This window comes from Populus alba, chromosome 13 (genome assembly GCF_005239225.2).
Source record: "Populus alba chromosome 13, ASM523922v2, whole genome shotgun sequence".
Taxonomy (NCBI): Eukaryota; Viridiplantae; Streptophyta; class Magnoliopsida; order Malpighiales; family Salicaceae; genus Populus; species Populus alba.
This window is the reverse complement of record NC_133296.1, coordinates 7,258,112-7,278,558: the sequence shown is the minus strand read 5'-3', so window position 1 is coordinate 7,278,558 and position 20,447 is coordinate 7,258,112. Positions and strand designations below refer to the sequence as shown.

The 20,447-nt window shown below is 34.8% G+C and overlaps 2 protein-coding genes across 4 annotated transcripts; both read right to left on the bottom strand.

Annotated features, from left to right (window-relative positions):
* Positions 1–244: 244 nt before the first annotated feature.
* Positions 245–4,819, bottom strand: LOC118053572 (RNA polymerase sigma factor sigA). Of its 3 annotated transcripts, none has more exons than XM_035064886.2 (10): positions 4,661–4,819; positions 2,937–3,782; positions 2,383–2,581; positions 2,174–2,266; positions 1,744–1,872; positions 1,468–1,521; positions 1,311–1,388; positions 1,158–1,220; positions 737–849; positions 245–633 (listed from the first exon to the last, which is right to left on the bottom strand). In XM_035064886.2, exons 2-10 carry the CDS (start codon positions 3,626–3,628, stop codon positions 525–527), a joined length of 1,530 nt encoding a protein of 509 aa, XP_034920777.1. In that variant the 5' UTR covers positions 3,629–3,782; positions 4,661–4,819; the 3' UTR covers positions 245–524. The 3 variants fall into 3 exon arrangements, 2 of the variants coding, with proteins under 2 accessions (XP_034920777.1, XP_034920778.1); XM_035064887.2 differs by having other exon boundaries at positions 2,937–3,779; positions 4,661–4,798; XR_004688399.2 differs by having other exon boundaries at positions 606–633; positions 1,158–1,210.
* Positions 4,820–6,260: 1,441 nt separating this feature from the next.
* On the bottom strand, positions 6,261–19,818 carry LOC118053533 (dual specificity protein kinase YAK1 homolog). Its single transcript, XM_035064814.2, has 19 exons — positions 19,270–19,818; positions 19,005–19,159; positions 15,660–15,859; positions 14,482–14,635; positions 14,279–14,388; positions 14,043–14,112; positions 13,874–13,956; positions 13,706–13,784; positions 13,580–13,620; positions 13,338–13,460; positions 10,975–11,125; positions 10,664–10,778; positions 10,478–10,560; positions 10,306–10,380; positions 9,686–9,760; positions 8,695–9,503; positions 7,334–7,486; positions 6,591–6,886; positions 6,261–6,507 (listed from the first exon to the last, which is right to left on the bottom strand). The coding sequence occupies exons 1-19, from the start codon at positions 19,325–19,327 to the stop codon at positions 6,437–6,439; spliced, it is 2,901 nt and encodes a 966-aa protein (XP_034920705.1). The 5' UTR covers positions 19,328–19,818; the 3' UTR covers positions 6,261–6,436.
* Positions 19,819–20,447: the final 629 nt, after the last annotated feature.

The following is a 20,447-nucleotide window of genomic DNA, read 5'->3' as shown; positions in this document are numbered from 1 at the left end:
TAATTTTACTATCATGACCAATATATATAATTTTGTCGACAAGGTACAGGTATGACATCTTCAATGAGTTGCCATGCAACTACAGGTAGACTACTTCCGAACTCAGTCCTTCGTCTTGCTAAAACAGTTCCATGAAAAAAAGTCTGATGTTCCTACGAAACTTGTACAGTATACCATGTGCAAAATTCTCAAGATCTTTCATGGAGAAGTGATTTCAAGGAGGAGAAAGCCAATAAAAAAAATATACAAGAAAAGGATTGTAGCTTTCTACTAAAGAACGACTGATAAGAAAATGATTTTGATTTGACATACAGAATTTTTTTCTCCTTGTGATGAACACACTTTTTTAAAAAAAATCTGCTTCGGCTTACAAGCTCTTAATCAATGTTCTAACTCTACAGAAAGTTCAGGGTTATAGGCATTGGAACATGAACTCCTATACTTCAGATTTATAAAAAAGGAAAAAACAAAAGAGTATGAAATGGAAGATAGAGTTTTCCTTTCTGTATGTATACACACAAAACTTAATGTTTGACTAACATGGCCTCCAGCTTCCCCTTCCTCGCAGCATGTTTTAGTTTCTCAAGTGCAACGAGTCCGACCTGCCTAACTCTCTCTCTGGACAACCCCATGCTGATAATAGCAAAAATCAACAAACTATAAATTTCAAGGCACTCAAATCTAGTCCTCATTTATACAAAGCCAGCAAGCAGAAGCAGTGCAAAAATTTACTCACCGCTTGCTAATGTCCTCCCATGTGAGGCATTCTTTATCTAAACCATGGTAAAGACGTATAATCTCTCTTTCTCGTTCTTGAAGAGCTGAATCGATAAGCTTGTTTACTTCCTCCTGTCCAATACATTCCTCAACAAATTAGCCTTTTTTCTCTTACAGGAATCCGAATACAGGAGGATGAGTTATATATATATATATGTATGTATGTATATGATTGCGCCTGTCAAAAAACTCAACCATCCTTTTGAAACTCTACTTCACAAAATATCTCACTTAGTGTGGTTCATGTTTTTTGAGTTTTTATGGTGTCTACAGCATCACCTCATGGTAAACCTAAACTGTATAAGTTAATTGCGGGTTTGTTCTTCCATTCAAAAGTTTTTCCTTCTCATTACAAATTCTTGTTTTCTTGTTCTTTTTACCTTGAGTGCCCACTCATCTACTCCATGCCATGGGTTGTTCTCGAGGCGATTATCTGCAATGTACTTTGAAAAAAGAGAGAGAGAAAATGAGTCAATGATGAAAAATAGACACTGGAGAAGGATTTGCGGAACGGAGAGTTGAGCTTCACTTACGCTATGGTGTGTTTCTCCTGGAAGACCATTCAAAGAGGGGAACGCTTCCCTATCAAGGGAGAAGACCTTACTGATAGCCTGCGTATGATGACATTGTTTGGTAGGCAGAAAGAGAGACTGAAAGGCTATAGAACAAGTAGATTCATAAATTTAGTACCTCAGTGGCATTCCTAACTTTCCTTTGGGACATATTCAAGCTTTCTGCAATTCTCTGAAAATAATAATGAAATAAGAAGATTCGAATGGGAAACAAGAACAAAACAGAATAAACAAAATTAAATATCTCCTAATCAAAGAAAACGGGATTAAGAACATTCACAAATGGTCAGCTTTTTGGAAATTGAATGATGCACCAGCACTCAATTCTTATACACAGGAAAAATTAAGAAACTAAATTTATGTGATTTTGATCCTGGTAAAATAATGCACTTACATCAATTGATGGAGTCACTCCTTTCTCTTCTAGTCTAATCTTCGCATTCCGAATTAGGCCTAACCTTTCATGCAAGTGATTAGGCAATCTTAAGGTTCTTGAATTCTCAACTAAAGCTCTTGAGACACCCTGTGTCCAAACAAAGATGTAAAAATGCATTAGTCTTGTAATATCAGTGATGACTAGCAGCATTATTATCGCAGCAAACTCATTTTTCAGATACGAATTGCTTTGAGATAAAAAAGAAGGGCCGTGAATGCTAAACTTCATAGGAAGACAAGTTTCCGAATATAGGTTATTAGAATGTAATGATGCAAAAGATTTGTGTGGTTATTATCTATTGTGGGATATGCATACAACTGCTGGTGGTAATATCTGATGCTCCAATATATGAAGTTGTCTACAATCTAAAAGGATAAATCAGCCTTACCTGACGTATCCACCAATAAACATAAGTTGAGATTTTGAACCCTTTGGAAGAATCGAATTTCTCAATACCTCGCAGTAGCCCAATTAAACCTGCCTGCATGAGAAATATTACAAACGTTACATATAAGAGGTCAGCCACAACTCTATCCAAGCTGCTCAGATTCATGGATACCGACGTTTCATACTTGAAGTGAAGCAAAAGACAGTAACCTGAACAAGGTCAGCCATTTCAGCACCCATGTTATCATTTTTTTGAGCAATAGACATAACCAGACGAACATTGCTCATGGCCAGCTTCTCTCTTGCCAAGGAGCATTGAATCAATTGTGACTGTAAGTCAGCACGAGAAATCCTCAAGGAATCCGCAAGTTGTTCATCTGAGGGCTCACAACCTAATCTCTCCTTCAGACTGAAATTTCCAGATTCGAATATATTGGTCATACAGCAATGGAATGAAACACAAATGAAAGATATGGATCGCATGTATTATACATGAGTGCTCAGCACACTAAAGAAAATTAAATCATGATTTCTCTTCACATAAAATTGTCCCAAGTTTCGAGAACACGGTAATGATAAGGAAAGAAAAAAATCATTACCATCCATACCGTTGCCCTCAATTATATCTGCCTTTGTCACATTCAAAATCTATTTTACATCAGAAAAATGCAATAAAGCTGCTTATCATAGAATCAACAAGGTGTGCAAACAAATAACTACACTGAACTACAAAACTTCTCTTATCATTAATATTGTATTCTCACCTGGATTTATGGTCCTCTAAGGAAAGACCAGCTCTAATTATCCTTGACAGACGCACAACTTCTGTATGGGGAAGCACCTCATCACTTACTACACCCTTCACATAACCTTTCAAACGATTCAGCAGTAGATCTGGACTAATATCCGACCTCAGCAGCTTAAAGTCACTACTACGTGACATGAATTTGCTTTGGTTCTGATTTTTTCTCTTGTTGTTCAACCTTCGTTGTCGAGCAGACACCCCAGAACAAGTGACAGGTATCTTCTTGTTACTTTTTTTAATTTTGGAGTCACTTGAGTTTATCCTCTCAAAAGAAAGATTCCATTGCTTTTCTAGCATAGACTTCTGCAGCAAAATGAGAGCTTCTACTGAATAGTCGAGAACAGAACTTTCTTCTTCGAAGTCATCTAATGTCTTGAACCATGTTGCGACAGTTGAAGAAGCAGAAGCAGTATCAATAAGTTCTTTAAGGGCTTTATTGGAGTGTGGATTTCGATAGGAGGAGGGGAAGCTGGGGCCATATTTTGATGACTTTTTTGCAACAATCACACTCTTTGTTGTTGTAATTTGATAGTGGGCTATTCCATGATCATTGACATTGGAAAGCTTTTCTGTGAGGTCTGAATAATAAAAGGAGGAACTCAAGGGCCTCTTTCCTGTGGTGAGTCCAATAAATGAAGCTGTGGCCATCATATGGATACTTTCAGGTTTGTACAATAATCATCACAAGCTTTTAGAAAACTGATGAACCAGTCTACCGCTCTTCAAGCCTGCTCTATTGACAAGGCTCCGTGCATGTAGATATTGTTTAGGATAAATCTCCCTAAAGCTCACTTTGATAGCCCTTCTGGAATTAAAATCGAAGGAAATTGGGGGGAAAAAACAAATATTAGGCTCCTCAATAGGTCAAAAAAACAAAAGAGTAACTATATGTTTGGTAGATTGTAAAAAAATGTATGGAGACAATAGTGATCCTCGTCGCATCACATTCCATAACAATCAACCAAATTTCGTGTAAGTTCATTGTATTCAAACTATCCAAAATAAACAACTACATGAGTATCAGGGAATGTGGTCACAGATATGGATATGCAGAGGATTAGCATCCAGAAACCAAGTAAATACAGCAAAAGAGTTGAACTAAGAATTTCTAAAAACATCAATCTCCAACCATATAGGAAATGGAAAGAAATATAACAGTGAAGTTAAAAACAAAGATCCCATCAAATACTAAATACAAAACTAATATGATGCAAATTAAGTCTCAAACCATATTTTAATTTTCTTTACTACATTAATAACAATTGAGATATATTACCATGCCTGAAACAGGTATGTGTTATAACATCTTCAAATCAAGCTTTAGCCAATAAAGTGAGACTTCGATGTTAAACCATGAATGAGTGGAGGGCAGATACATTAACTCAGTCCCAATACTCCAAGTGTTCAAGCAGAAGCCCATAAAGTTTGCAGAGCTAATGATCACAAATGGTGTTTACAGTTGTGGGTTATTCTTCATATTTCCTACTATATTTTCAAATTATGAGCTATGCAACCGCTTCTCTGTCTAAACTGTCCCCCAGAAATTGGGTTCCAAGATCCAAACAAAGAGGCCAAAGGAGCAAGAATAATTCAGTTCACAGCAGAAGAATAAGGAAACGCATAAGAAAATTTAGAGAGTTTTGAAAGAAGAGAAATGGTGTTTAAAGTTGAAGAGCTGCATACCTGGAAAACAACAGTTTGTTAGGAAAACAAGAGAAGCAGAAGGTGATAGGGAAGAGGTGAGGATTCCAAAGTAAGCAAGGGGCAAAGTGGTTGTAAACTGCAACTACTAACTAGCCTTGGCACAACCTTTTTTGTCTGAACGTATGATTTTTTTTTATTATTATTATTTTCAGTTTTATCCTGTTTTGATAAAAATAAATACGATGATTTCAGTAAAGAAAATGGAGGGTTACAGCTTCATATATATATAAAAGAGTATTTATTTTTATGCTAAAAATTAAATTTTTATTTTTACTTTATTTTGATATTAAAAATAAATTTTTAAAAATTATTACTAATTTATTTTTAATTAAAAAATATTTTAAAAAATAATCATTATAAACACTATCTAAAATATTGCGACCTCATTTATTTTAACACTAAATCAAATACTCTTAATTATATATATAATTTATAATTTTTTATTTGATTTTTTTAATTTTAAATGTTTTGCTTTGTTATACGGATATAAAAAATAAAATTTTATTTTAATATATTAAAAAAAAAAAACATCTTTAAAAAAACTGCCATAACAATCCGAACACGACTTCAAAATGGCAGAAGATATGGGAAGGAGAGTTGCTATTGGTCATTAGAGATATTGGGTCCATGTTTGAGTGGTGTAGAGATTGCCGTTTTGCCTCCTCTAAAATGATCTCTTTCCTTTTCTTCTCTGTTTTGTTCTTTTCCTAGTTTTTGTTATTTCTTATTCTTCGTTGTTTGAGAGATGGGAACTGAGCAAGAAATCGATGGGTCTGCGACAAATCCATGTGTCACCACTTCGATAAACTATGTGCTTCACACACGCTCTCTCTCTCTCCTCTTTACACTTGAAAATATTAATTTCATCATCACCATTGTTATTTTGGGTTTCTAAATCCAAACCAGTCAGACACCACAAACATTATTTAATCTCCAAAGGGTTGAAAATTACAAAACTTCATGCTCGATACGACTTGGATAGATTGGTTTCAACTAGTATTTATTTTAATCAAAAGACGAATCCTTGATTCGTTTATAGCACCTTTCTTCCTTGAGAAGTTGTTTTGAATCGTTTTTTCACAGCACAGCAGAGACTCCTCACTTCTTGATTAGCCATCACCATTGGCCCAAGAGGGAGTATTGCCAGGCAAGAAGATGAATCCCTAAACATTACATCCAGTTCTGGTCATATCAACTAAAGAATCGGCATCTTGCATTTGAAAAGTCCAATTTAAACCAACAATGTAAAAACTCTTCACTGCCAGCGAGCTGGGAATCATAAAATACCTCTATTTACCCCAACAATCCACCAAATTCATTGTAGAGCTTACAACAATCTGAGTATATACGATTCAATTTACACTTGGAAACAGTTGACTCAACCTTGACATCTTGACTCCCAGTTGAATTCTTCCTCTGGCCTTGAGTTTAAACCTCGTTGATAAACTTAATCCTTCACATGCATCAAATGCAATAAAGATTAAGATACATAAAATGAAAACCTGAGAAAAGGGTGGTTCAGGGCCACAGAATTGTTGGAACCAAGAAACAAAAAGATTGCACGTCAAAAATCAGGGCATGAAAGAAACCACAATGATGAATTATATTTTATGCAAGCATAATGAATGAGCATGTTTCAGATGAGGATTTTCGAAGCAACAGCCCACTAAGTATGTGAACTAATAATGGGGAACAACTTTCTTCCAATACTCGATAACAAAATCATCGAAGTAAGAAATTCAGGTGGCTACGAAACTAGGCAATCCTTTCAAAGTCTTTTCTTCCTCGGGATGGTGGTGGAATGCTATTGAAATTGGCCCTACGCCCTACAAAAGATTTCCAATAGTAGTTAATAAATTTCAATTCAGGTGGATCTAACAAACAATTAAGCAAAACAGTCAGAAAGTACCCCATGGCACGCTGTTGTTCAATGAACTACTTCCTGGAGAACGTTGCCCCCCGGAATTGAAGCTGGATGAAGGAGGCTGGACCTTGATATGATTCCATTCACTACCCCGAACAGTGGGCCTTCCATGACTGGATCGCTGAAGGGGTTGCTGTCCTAAACGGCTTGGAGAATTTTGTGAGATATGAGGTGTAAAGTATGAAGGCTTTGACATTGATCGACCATATCCAGCATGAAGATCATGTGCTGAAGGCGGGCTTCCAGCGTCAACATGTGAAAATGCATGGAAAGGCCCGTTTCTGACATAATCATAATACAACCACAAAGGAGTGAAGAATAGTAACAAATATTTAATAGTAAAAACATAACACCCACTGCTCCCTTCTCGAGAAATAAGAAGGAAAGAGGAAAAATAAATGGTAGAAAACACGACTTGCATATATAATAGAAAACATGAAGCAACAATTTCAGCATTATCATAATTTACACTGATGAATTTTCGAGTTTTGAAGTTTCATATATAAAATTAGTCAATCAACTGTTTCTACATTTTCTTCTATGTTGAAATTTCGTTTGCTTGAATAGTGGAAGTTCTTGCTGCCCATTTTGCGCAATGTTTGATTTTATGTTACTCCACCACTTGGGCAATAGTTAAAAAAATATACTAATAATCATAACTTCAAAAAATTCAGGCAACCATGTAAATAGAGAGAAACTGTATGCTTTTTACTCGACACAAAGCATACCTTTGGTTTGATGAGCTGGAGCTTGCATTTGAGGCTCGGTTGGGTCTTCCAACACCTACCACTGGAACACCGGAACCAAGATGCATGCTATTGCTAAACTCAGTGCTTATGGAACTCACATCAGAACCATCCTCTTGAAGAAGAAGTTCATCACTGGAAAATGAATAACAGATGCCACACTAAGAGATTAAACAAAAACATGGTAGAAAATACAAGTGCATACTATTTTAAATTGCCCTTGAAATATTCTTTGGAGATGTGGTGACAGGTGCATTGCCACCCATCGCTCCACCAATTAGTGTTCAGAAAAGAGAAACAGTCAACAAAAAAGTAAAATAGCCAAAACAACTGTTATCTTATGTTTTTTATGCTTTTTAAATGTGCTTATCATTTCTTGATGAAATACAAAAATAGCCTTCTACTTTTCATATGTAATATTTATTATGATTTTTACTTTAAATTATGATTTTTACTTTTAGAAAAACTCTCGCCCAAAATCTTTTCTTGCCACAATTATTTAGAAATCGCCACAAAAATGCCAAAAGTACTGTCAGAACAGATTATAAGCAATGTATTTATTGAAACTTTATTAACTGATCATGAACACTAATACCAAAGTCAAAATGCTTTGAGCTTACATCCCATTCAAACCTTGAATTAAGCAAATATAATAGCATGATGAAGAAAATACAGCTCCAAATTTAGCACTGGCTTACTCCTAAACGAGTCACATTATGAAACGTGATGTGAATAAACCTACCAGTAAAAGATGAAGTCATAAACATGACTGAATCCCAACATACATGCAGACAGGCACCAGAAGCCTAAAAATGGTTAACAGGGGCAGAATGCTACATGGGGCTGATAAGAACCCTAAGGGTGAAGTGCTGGTTTTAGTCATCTAAGGTTAACAGCTAAAGAAAAGCCTGAGGTTCCATTTAATGAAAATATTGGTTTCTAACAGTAATAATGTTAGGGGGGAAATAAAAGGACAACCATGAACTGCTTTCATCAAACGCTAGCAATAGAGCAAATAAACACCTTATGCAGTGTGAATATCTCATAAAAACAACAGGGAATCATAGTCACATCTTGCTAAATAACAACTTTTATAACATGTCAATACACACAAGTTAAATTTTTTAACATATTTGATTCAAAAAATTCTTTTTTACTGAAAAGAACCTAAGCATTGGACAGACAACTCTCTTTTTTATGCTATGTTCAATAAAACCATCAAAATCTGTTCCTTCCAATGTTATTTTGATTGCAAGTATATGTGAAGGTAATATGCAAGGTATCAATGTAACTCAAAAGAACATATTATAGAAACTAACAATATAAATAACTGTCATTGTTACCTGTAATTGGGATCCCAGTCCCCTGGATCCGGCAGTGAAAGGCTAGCCTCGAGCTTATCATGAATAGGCCCTGCACTTTGAGGACATTTCATATTAGGAGCAGGCTTAAACGAGCCTGGAATACTCTGAATGGTTGAGGGACCTGCTGCACTTCCACTGCCTCCTTGTTGCTGCATCCAGCTTGACTGCCGATGTGAGGGTGAACTACCAAGTACTGAAGGATTTTCCTCGGGTTGGTTAGAGCAAGCACCATCAGTGGATTGTCCTTGCCAATTTGAAGATGTACAATCTTGAGATTGATAACTTCCAGAATGCCCCCAACTTTTTCTTCTATTAAATTGTGTAACTGCAGCCATTTTTCCTAGAGGCGATCCATGATTGCAGCTCCTTGCAGGGGAAGTTGGACCATAATGTCCAGGAGAACCAGCTGAAGCTTGACTGTAGGAGCTTGGTGGAGTAAACTGTGAAGGACTGGTTCCAAGGGGAAGTGGTGCAAAATTTCCTGCTGATGGACTCATACCAAGACCATTTCCATGTGAATATTGAATAAACCTCCATCTTGCATCTGGACTGCTTCCAAGCAATGCCAGACCAGTCTGTGGATGCATGTTCATGCCAGATGGAGCAACTGGTGAATAATATGCAAACATATTACTGCCATCTCCATAGCTTCCATAGCTGCTTCCAAGGCCAATGCCATCATTATAGCTACCATGGCTTCCTACACTACCATAACTAGTACCATGACCATATGGAACTGCCTGGAAATGTGGGCTATTATGCAAGGAAACTCTGGCCCTTCCATGATTCTACATAAGAAAGACGAAGTTATGATTATATATTTTCCCCTTTTCTCTTATTCCCCAATTTTTTCATGCGTTTGCAGTGATGTAAGGCATCTTTCTTATTTTGAAGGTAAGTTGTGGACGAAAAGTGTTCAATCCTGGCTAGTTAAAAAATAATGGGAAAAAAATAAAACACGTGAGCTCACATTAGGAGAGAGACCAGCAGCAAACCAATGCCCTCCACCTGGGTGATGGTCCACCTTGATATTTTGGGAAACAGGCTACAACCATAGAGAGAGATGAGTACACTATCAAAAGAATAATAATCATTAAATACACCTAAACTCCCAGAAAACTATTAGTACAACATATGATGCGTATAATAAAACAAGAAGTCTGACCTTTAGAAGGACAAAATAGGTAAAGGAGATAGAAAAACATGCATAGACAGAATAAAATCAACATTTTTTATGGAACATTAATTCTTCTTCCTTCATACGAGTTAAATAATTTCCTAGCTCATTATGCGAGAAAGATGATTGTGAACAAAAACCAACTACTTAAAATAAAGCAGATAGTTCTCTTGAACTTCATAATTATTTAGAAAACAGAAACATATATGAACTTATTAGTGAAAGTAAGAATCAAACATATGGGCAGAATGGAGCAAACCAGGCAATACATGGGTCAGTAAATTAATTATAAGAATTTATCCAGAAGAACAATAAGCTGGTTACTCTTTAAGGAAAATATCACAATCTTCCAGTATGATCCCAGATTAAATCTTAGAAAGTCAATGTAACAGCTCATACACTACTCTTCTTACCATACGAGGGGTCTCCAGGGGAGGCTTGTATGGGCATGTGAAAGGTTCCCCAGTTACAAAAGGATGTTTTGAAGCCTGCACATGAATGAATTATGCCTCCATGTATCCACAAATACAAAGTTATAATTAATTATGAAAAACGTTGCTCAAAACTAAGAAAAACTTAAATTACCTGAAAAGGGGACCACCGTTTCGCAGGATCAAACTCAACAAGACCCCTCAAGAAATCAATCAAAGCTAATCGAATTTGACTTTCTGTAATGTGTTTAACAACAGCAATTAGCAGCTTCTAGAAATGATAGGAACATATTAATTAAAATGGTTTCATAAAATCAGATTCTTAGGATATAAGAGCCACCTTTCTTCATATCTTCCAGTGGCAAATTCTTTCTGTAAGGATAGTTTGTAACAATTGCCTCAAGGTTCATATGATGGAAATACTCCTTCCCAATAGATGGTTTCTTCCGCTCTCTCTGGAAACAAAACCAAAATCATCACAATGAGGATGAGAATAAAATGCAGAAAACAATAGAAAAGAAAGATATACCCTTGTCTATTGATATTAGCTCTTGATGAAAGAATAAAAGAAGAAAAAAATCACTTAGGAAGCTCTAACTTGTTCTCCTATTAATTGATTTTCCACTTCCAAACTACAACACGAACACTTACAGCTTCATATTCTTCCACTGTTAATGCTTGGTATGCATTTCTTCCTCCCAAAGAAACTTCGCCACTCTCTAGATTCTGGACACTCCCAATGCACTTGAAGAACTTACTAACATTTTTTGCCTCTTTTAGGACATAATCTGGGGGTTGTCCTCTACAAAATGTCAGCAAGAAAATAAGCTATTCTTCAAATAAATAACGAACACAAGTAACACAACAAATCAAAGCATTAAATACCACCCCCTACTAGTTCCAGTGCTCTAATAGGCATAGACAAATCAGCCGCAAATTAAGATCAATTCTCAATAGCATTGGTTGCACCCCCCTGCTCATGTGCTTTTGAACTTTTATAAATTAGCTTACTATAATTAATAACTTTGGGAAAAAACAAGTACAATTTACTTATATGTGCATGTATGGTTCTTCAGAATAATTTACCCACACACGGTTGTCTTGACTAAGATGGTGACAAAAATGGACAAGATAGTGATCGCATTGGCCCACTAATGAACTTGCTAGGGCTTGCTTAGCATAATTACAGGTATTAAACTCTCATAACAGTCAGTTATATCAAACTGCAAATCATAAATCCAACTTCGATAAATGAATTTAAAGAACTCTCAAAGGAGACACAAAAAGCTTCCTCAAAACACGTTAAAACAGTAACAAGAAATAGCAAATCATTCCCTTTTCTTTTGTTTTCTTCTCTTTTTTTTGAAGGATTCTTAGAAAGCAGATTGAACTACAATATCAAATACTCTCCAGAAAAAAGAATCAAGGAATGAAAAGTAAACATAGGGAAACAAAAAAGAGAGATAGGATCTATGTCCTTCTGACAGGAGAAGTCCATGATTAAACAGGAGGCAGCTCACACAAGGGCCAGGGTCTTTAAACAGCATAGATGTAAAAGTGTTCAAGGTGCCGTGGACCTTCTTATATGCTGAATCATTGAGAAATTCATGAAATTTTTTTAAGTTTTCCTTTCTATTATCCTAGTTGAAGTACAAGTAGATGCAGGTGATATTCAAGCCCCCCTAATTCACTATTATGTTGAATCATCGAAGTTTTCTTTGGGTTATTCTACAGGCTCCATTATATTTTCCCTTTTGTGGTAGTGCATCTGTTCTGCCTTGTACCACTGAAGAGCCAGCTAATTATATTTCAAAAGCAACTGCACAGAGCCTTGAACTTAATTCAATTGATCTTCTCCAACAATTATAATAGTATAGGTCTTTCTGAAACAATAGTCTATTGGGATTGGTCCAGCAAAGCATTTCATATTTCTTCCATTATATAGAGTCATAAGCATTTCAGGTCTGTATCAACTAGCATCTACAAGTAAAGCATGTGCAATAAAGAGATTGAGGTATAACTAGCAAATATATCTACTAATCAATCTGACTCCCAATTGAGGGAACATTTATGTAAAGTAGCAAATATATCTACAAATCAATCTGACTCCCAATTGAGGGAACATTTATGTAACGCTAGCTAACATGAATGCTGGCATTCAGCAACAAGTTTGCTTGGAGAAATTATTTAATACGGAACAGGCTCCAAGCAAATGTGAAAGGACTTTCACAACCACAGCAATCAAACATCTTATGATTTCAGTTTAACTAAGAGTTAGATTAATGCTGTTCTACAGTTGACTTATTTCCTAATCCATGCAAGTTCATGAGAAAATATTACACCAGCTTATGTGACCCATCATTTTGGTGCAAGAAAACCTAATTCTGTCATTTCGCTATGTGCCATTGCTTCACTGTTAACAATCAAAATTCAATAATTTTTTTCATTCTACAGTTCATAACTTGAAATGATTCTAACTCCAGTTTCAGGAGTCTCATTTAAAAATAAAAAATAAATATGATGAGTATCAATATACTCATTTCAAGCTATCTCTTCCCGTACATACAAATGATAACAATCACGAAACCAAAAGATTGGCACACCCACTGGAAAGGGTGAAAAGAGGTGATGATCTGTTACCCACATATGGTCCTACTGAAAAGAGTCTTGACAAGGAGATCCTTAAGATAGTCCGAAGCCTACCCTTCATTTTTGCATGAAGTGGCTGTTATCAAGAGCCAAACATGCACCTTTCTGGTTGTAAGGTTACCACTGCACCAATCAATGGCCCCTTGCAACATTGAAGAAAAATGATTTTTTTCTTTTCATATACAGACAGTGATTTCCACAGTAGATCTATCAATAATCATGTTATTTTTCTTGTTTAATGGTCATTTTGTAATTCAAGAAAACACATACAAAACAGAAAGGACATCAAATTCATATTCTTAGCAACACACTTAAGATATTTGCAAATATATTTCACTCCTATACTGCTGATAGAGATGACTTACCCAAGTATTTCAATCATTCTCCTCAAGAGATCAAATTCTGAAGCACCAGGAAAAAGTGGCAATCCTAGAAACAATTCTGCAACTATGCACCCGAAGGACCACATGTCAATAGCCGTAGAATATCTAGAATAGATTAAGGTCCCAGATAACACCCCCATGATTCTAGGATGAGAGCATGAGTGTACACAGATGATATAAAATAATCAAAAATTCATGAAGCAATATTTTTACTGAAAGGATACTGACAACCAAGAAGAACTTCAGGAGATCTATAGTAACGGCTCTGCAGAATAAACAGAGATGCCATTACAGGTACTTCACAAGTTGATAGAAATAAAATGAAAAGATGGAGCAGACATAAAGATAACCTGAATGTAGGAGTAAACAGTGCGGTCTTCCATGCATGCTGATCCAAAATCAATTATCTTAATTTCTGCAGGCTTCAAACTGTTTTTTCAAGATAAAAAAATTTCAGTTGAATAGAAATGAAATTTGTAATAGGTTTGAGGCTAAACACATCATGAATAATTAATTACCTTGTGCACAGAAGAATGTTTTCTGGCTTCAGATCACAATGGATTATCCCAGCATCTTTTAACAGAGCCAACCCACGTAAAATCTTTTTAAGAACACATTAAACAAGAAATGAGAACAAATACAATTCAGATATAATGCAACATGGCAGCAATTTTAAAGTTGCCATACCTGCTTAGAGAATAATTGGACAATGCTCAATGATAACCCCCTAAATTGATTTAGCTTGATAAGCTCATACCTGGATAACTTTAAAAGTCAAGTATATGCCGCTAAAAAGAAATTAAAAAAAAAAAAAAAAAAACAGATGACCAAAGATTCGCAGAAAAGGCAAGTCAGGAAAGCAGCTTTTCCAACAAAATGCAACTGCACACTAAATGCAACCATGTAAATAGCCCTTAACTTACAGATTTGTGTCAAGAAGTTCAAAACAGATGCATAAATGCCGCTGGTATACAAAGTAATCATATATACGAACAATGTGATGCTTATCCTCAGGATCATACTTCTTGTTTAACTGTTATAGGAAAGCATGGAGCAAACATTAAGAGACATCATTACTAATATCACAACAAGTGTGGCACAAAGAGTCGAAGAGCTTTTTAATTACCGTTGTCAAAATAGATACTTCAACCAGAGCTTGCTGATAGTAAGCAGGTTGGTTTTTTATTATCTTCACAGCAACAAAACTGTTAGTTTCTGCGACCCAGCATTTAGCAACCTGCCCAAAAGTCCCATGACCAAGAACATCCTTGACTATGTATCTGCAGATATGATGTGATAAGTGAGTCATTGATCTCATATTTACTACCATGCAATCTAATTGTGTGCTTCTGTTCTTGTCGCCTACTGAATGGAACTTCTAAAGAAGGAAAGGAAACAAACAGTGAAAGTAAATATAGTATCAATGTTACAAAGACTGAAGAATATTCATTCATATTGGAGGAAGGAAGACCTAAGAATTTAATGAATGTATTGAATTTAATATTTTCTTTAGATTGTCTTAGAATCTGTTTAGATTTCTGAACTTCTATCAAACTTCATCTTTCTTTCTTTCGTATATTGAATTTTGCTAACTTCAACTTTTTATTTTGTAGATGACAAAGCACAGGGTTCATAATGATTTAGAAAAGTAAGGTTATATTTGGGAGAGAAAAAAACTGTAAATATTGCAGTTCCAATGCACTAGGATATTCTGTTCTCCCAAAACACTCTCTCAATCAGAATAATTTAGTTCAATTGCCGGATTAATTATTATTAGGATTCTCGTTCTTCTAGCTAGTATAAAAGAAAAGGAGGCTTTTTTTCTTTTTTTGAGAATTCAAGGGAAAAAACAGGTCAGTGATACACACATGTGCATGAACAAAATCACCTAAAAACTTTGATAAGAAAAACTGAAACATCAAGCATCCATAGAGAGAGAGGCTAATACATGAACAAACATTGGACTGCTTGTATCTAGGAATTGCAGAAAATGTTTCATTACAACTACATGGAATTCAGACTAGAATTTGTCTATCATCAAAATCAAAACTCATTAAAAAATGGAATAAGCACAGCTTATTTTTACAAAGATGTCAAACAGGAATCAAAGATGTAAAGAAAACTAAACATGTGGGTCAAGGACTAAAGGTCGTAAGGGACTTTATACAATTTTTTTTTTTTACCAAGTCACTCAAAATATAATGCATAAACGTTTTTGTTCAAAACCAGGTACAGGAAGAAAAAAAAAAAGGAGTTCCATGAAAAATAAATGCAGAGGAATCAAAATGACAAACATAAACAAACCTTCTCTGTGTGTCTAAATTTACCAAAGCAAAGTTCACAGTCAGAATAAGATCTGAGTTCACATTATCATGGCCGTCGTTGAGGACTCCAGCTGATGGGCTGGTCAAATATCTTTTTGGATTTAATTCTTCGGAATATTTAAATTGTGGATTGCATGTCTGATATGTTTCGACTATGTCTTTGGTTAGCCTTGCAACCAACTGCATCATTAAAAGCTTAAGAGTCAGTGCAAAAATGTACCTCAAATAATTTTAACTCAACAGTACTCCACTACTCAAACAAAATTTGGTTAATAAAACAATAATAATGTTCACTTAGCCAAGCTAGAAAATAAAATGGCTGTTTGAATGGATTCTTGCAAGAAGATCAGTGCACGAAAGATGAGAGATGATACAGCAGTAGTCAATTAACCATTCACATCTATATGCATCCCTATAGGCAATGTTAACCAAAAATAGAATGTATCCTTAACAAGTTCGCACTGACACTTCAGATGCTAATATGATGTCTGAATAATGTCAAGACATGTGCTCGCATATATGTCATATGTAATCTTTCCAAGAATGTGACATTTGGAGGATCTTTCACTGCTGCTTTTGCTTTCTAGGACAATTGTTTGGGAAGCTGGCAAGAAAAAAGCTCCTTGACTTAGCCTGGCCGAATGAAAGATCATAGGAATTCCGGATCAATGTTAGATAGACATGATAAAGAAAATTCTCAATGTCCACAACTACCAAAAATGTTACTTTCTTTGTTTCAAATGCATTGAAATTGATGTCGGATGATGGGGCCAAAATGGATGCTCAAATGTCATAAAGTAAGAAAAAGCACCTGGCTCCCTATACGACTGGACTCTTAAAACTTTCCAGTTTAATTTGAAATTGTTCCCTTTATTGAGTATCCAAGCTAGGGGAGCGTTACATATTACATGTGTCACACATGCAAAAGATAAACCAGCCCTTAAAAAAATAAATCTTTCTAACCCTCTAAATCCAGTTATGTTACTCTTCCCTTTACTTGCTCTATTGTGCATAGACCTCAACAGATCCAAAAAGAAGGTTCTTACAAAGACATATAGGGAACGATCATGAACTTTGGGTCATGGATTGTGGCAAATACTCTTTTGAAGTAAGCAATTCAGGGTTTATTTATTTATTTATTTATTTTTGCGAAATCAGCAGTTTAGGGATTAAATCAGGATTTTAAGAAAAGTCGTAGATAAACAGTTGTGACAGTTCATTGTGAAGAAAACAGTATCTGCCATGATAATTGATGTCAGCTCCTCTTAACTCTTGAGACCGAAATCCCTATAATTTTCAGGCTTCTAGGGAAATAACATAGTTAGGGTACTCATACTTAAAAGAGTGTGTTATGAAACAAGACTTTTAATAGGATTATTATTATTATTATTATTTTAAACCAGCAGTATAAGGATTAAATATGAATTTTAACAAATTACTGCTATGTAACTAGTTGAAGTCATTGTGAAGTCAAATAGCATCAGCAATGATAATTGGCGTTATATATAAAAAGGATCACAAGAATGGATAACAATAGAAGCTAGGGATTCACATGCAACCAGTATTTAAAGGTTCATAAGAATTTAGATATAGGTAATGAGTTCTTCTCTTCATGGGTTTTGATGCAGAAAGGACTATATTGTATTTATTTTTTGGAGAACATTTGATTTCAGTTCTCTTTAACTCCTAAGACCAAAATCTCTAAGGAATAAGGATGGTTTGGACACTCATACTTAAAAGGAGTGTGTTGTGGGACATAGCTATTGATCAGAGATCTAAAGATTCGCAGATTGGATAGGGGAGGACTAAAGTTGGGGAAGATGAAGAGGCTAATCAGAAACCTAATGAGAAAAAAAAATGTGTTTACAGCTGAATCTTTTTATGAGGCTCTATTACAAAATAGATGTGAAGTGGAAAAACTCAGTTCCCCAGGACAGAGCTACACAGAAGTGTAATCCTCCTAGATTTCTCCTTTTGCATGGAAGGTAGCTTGGGGTATGATTTTAACTATGGATAAAATCCAAATGAAAGAAGTTTTGGTCAATTAGTGTTTTTTGTTCAAAACAGTTGCTACATCTAATTGATCATTTATTTGAATGGACTAGGAGTTCATGGTGGTTGGCATACAACACTGTGGGTTTCTCTTGGTCATGGTCACTCCAGAACAAGAGGGTTTAAAAATCTGGGAGAGGGTTTCACTATTATTTTAGGCTATAAAGCACTAGAAATCTTAAAACTTAAAACTGACCAAGTCACGAAGCATGTAAATCTAAGTGGTTCAACATCAGTAACATAAAAATATCAGCAAACATGAGACATGTGAAATATATAGCTCCAAGAGTTCCAACATAAGAAGAACTCAAAGGCATCCAACCATTGGCGCCATCTTTGATCATCATGGTCAATCTTCTGCTGTTGTAATAAAAAATAAGGGTGGATCAGAGTCTCCCTGTCCTCACAAGAACTAAGAACTTGATAGGAAACATATCGACATGATCATATGGTTTTGCATTGTTAAAGTTAGAAGTGCTGCAAGGGATACTCCAATCTGGTAACAGTAGTGAATTTCGCAATGAAATGCTTTAATGATATGTGTCCTAGCCAAATTCAAAAGAAAGGATTTCTTCCCACCCTCAAAGGCAGGATAAGGATCCTCCAAGCTCTCACATCTGCATTGTAACTATCAATCCCAAGTGTACACTTTCCATTATTAACCCAGAAATGCGTGCAACTCATAAGTTTCACAGTTTAAAGTCCAGAAAATTGTCTTTATTATAACTCCTCTTTGGGGATTATAACATTGTGTTACTCTTCACAATGGAAAATACTACTGCAGAAACAGAATAATGTTGTAGATATTTCTGGAATGTCATGACATCACAACCTCAAAAAATCCTACACCCTTCCGGCCATAAGCATTCCAAGGAAGATATTCTTGTAGTTATATACAGAGCTTTCTTTCTTGTTCATTTTTTCCATAAATTAGCAAGACAAACATCTGCCTTTTAATTAATAATCTCCTAGAAAACACAGACAGATTCCATAAACAGCTACCATTAGGCCTTCATAAACATTTTACTTTGAAATGCAAAAGCTAAGGCAGTTAGATAATCTCAATGGTATACATGCAGACTAGGGCACCCAGTTATCACTCAAGCTATACCAATTAATTTTCAAATCCTAGACTTTTTACTTCAACCTTCGTATTAAACCCAAAACGCTCATATTCAGCATGCAAATTAAAACCCACATAAACCACCAACAAAATCAATCAAATCAACAACATAATCCAAAATGACAAGAGTAAAGGAATAAAAACACTTACAGGTCTTCTTACAACAACACGCAAAATTTGCTCCTTGTTGGCAGGTTCACTCTCCTGCCTGTACTGTCCAAATGCCAGCTGCCTCGGCCGCCATGGAATTGATGGCTCATCCAATTCATTTGAACCGACTTCATCCATTGATTCCACAACTGTAACTAAAACCCCCTAACGATCAAACTTGAATACCCAATATCTTCATCTATATAACAAAACAAAAATCAAACTTTTTGAGTGAATTTGATTGATGATCAGCAATTAAACCAACCCATTTGAGTCTCTTTAGTTGAGAAATCCAAGAATCCACCAGAAGATTCTAATCCCATTATCTCTCATTCACTCAAAAAGAAAGTCAAAAATCAAAAGATGCATCTTTACTTGATCCATTGAAGAGATCAAGAATTCACACAAGATTCAATATTTGATTGAAATTCAAGAGATTTTTGCTATTATTGCTATTATTGCTATCGATTCTTGACAAATATATAGATGATGAAAACACGCAAAGCTGTGAGGACAACAAAAGTAAAAAGGAGAAAAAAAACTGGATTAAAGAAAAGGAACCAAAATAAATATGAAGAAGATAAGTTATTGTATTTTTTTATTATTTAATAATAAAAACAAAAAGGATTAATTGATGAATAGATACAGGATTGAGGGCAGATAGTTTTTGAGAGAGAGAGGGATTCTGCTGTCTGTTTGTTTGTTTTTATGGAGTAATAGATGGAAAGAAGGAAAGGGAAAATAATTTCGTTCGTTGGTGTTTGCGCTCAAAAATGATGACAGAGTTCTTGTTTTTTTCGCTTTTTTTAAGATTTATGTTTGGTAATGGACTCTAGGAGAGTTAATTATAAATTAGTTCCTCTGTTTCTACATAATTTCGCTAGTCTTAAAAGTTAATTAATTAATTTTAAAACTTAATTTAATATTAATATGTTTTCATGATTGCCTTATTTTCTCATTAATATTTTTATATTATTTAATTTTTCTTTTTATTTTTAACAAGAAAATAAAATAAACTAAAATAAAAATACACATTGACCCTTTTTATTTTTGATATTTTAATTTCAGTTCTTATTCTTTTAATCTCTAATTTTTATTCTTAATTTTCTTATAAAAATTTTGATTGTTTTCAATTTAGTTCTTCAATTATAATTTTTCATATATTTTTTTAATTTAATCCTTATTCTTTTGATTTCTAATATTGTTTTTAGCTTTTTTTAAGTTTTATTTGTTTTTAATTCCATTATTCAATCAAAAGTTTATTATATATATCTTTTTTCAATTTCATCCTTTTTTTTTCCTTTTTGTTAAAGTTATTTTTTTTAGTTTAACCCTTCAATCAATATTTTTTTTGTTGCCCTTGAATTTATTCTCTATTTTGATTTTTACTCTCATTCTTTTAGTTATATTTTTTGTTTTAGACCTTTTTCTGCTATTAATTTT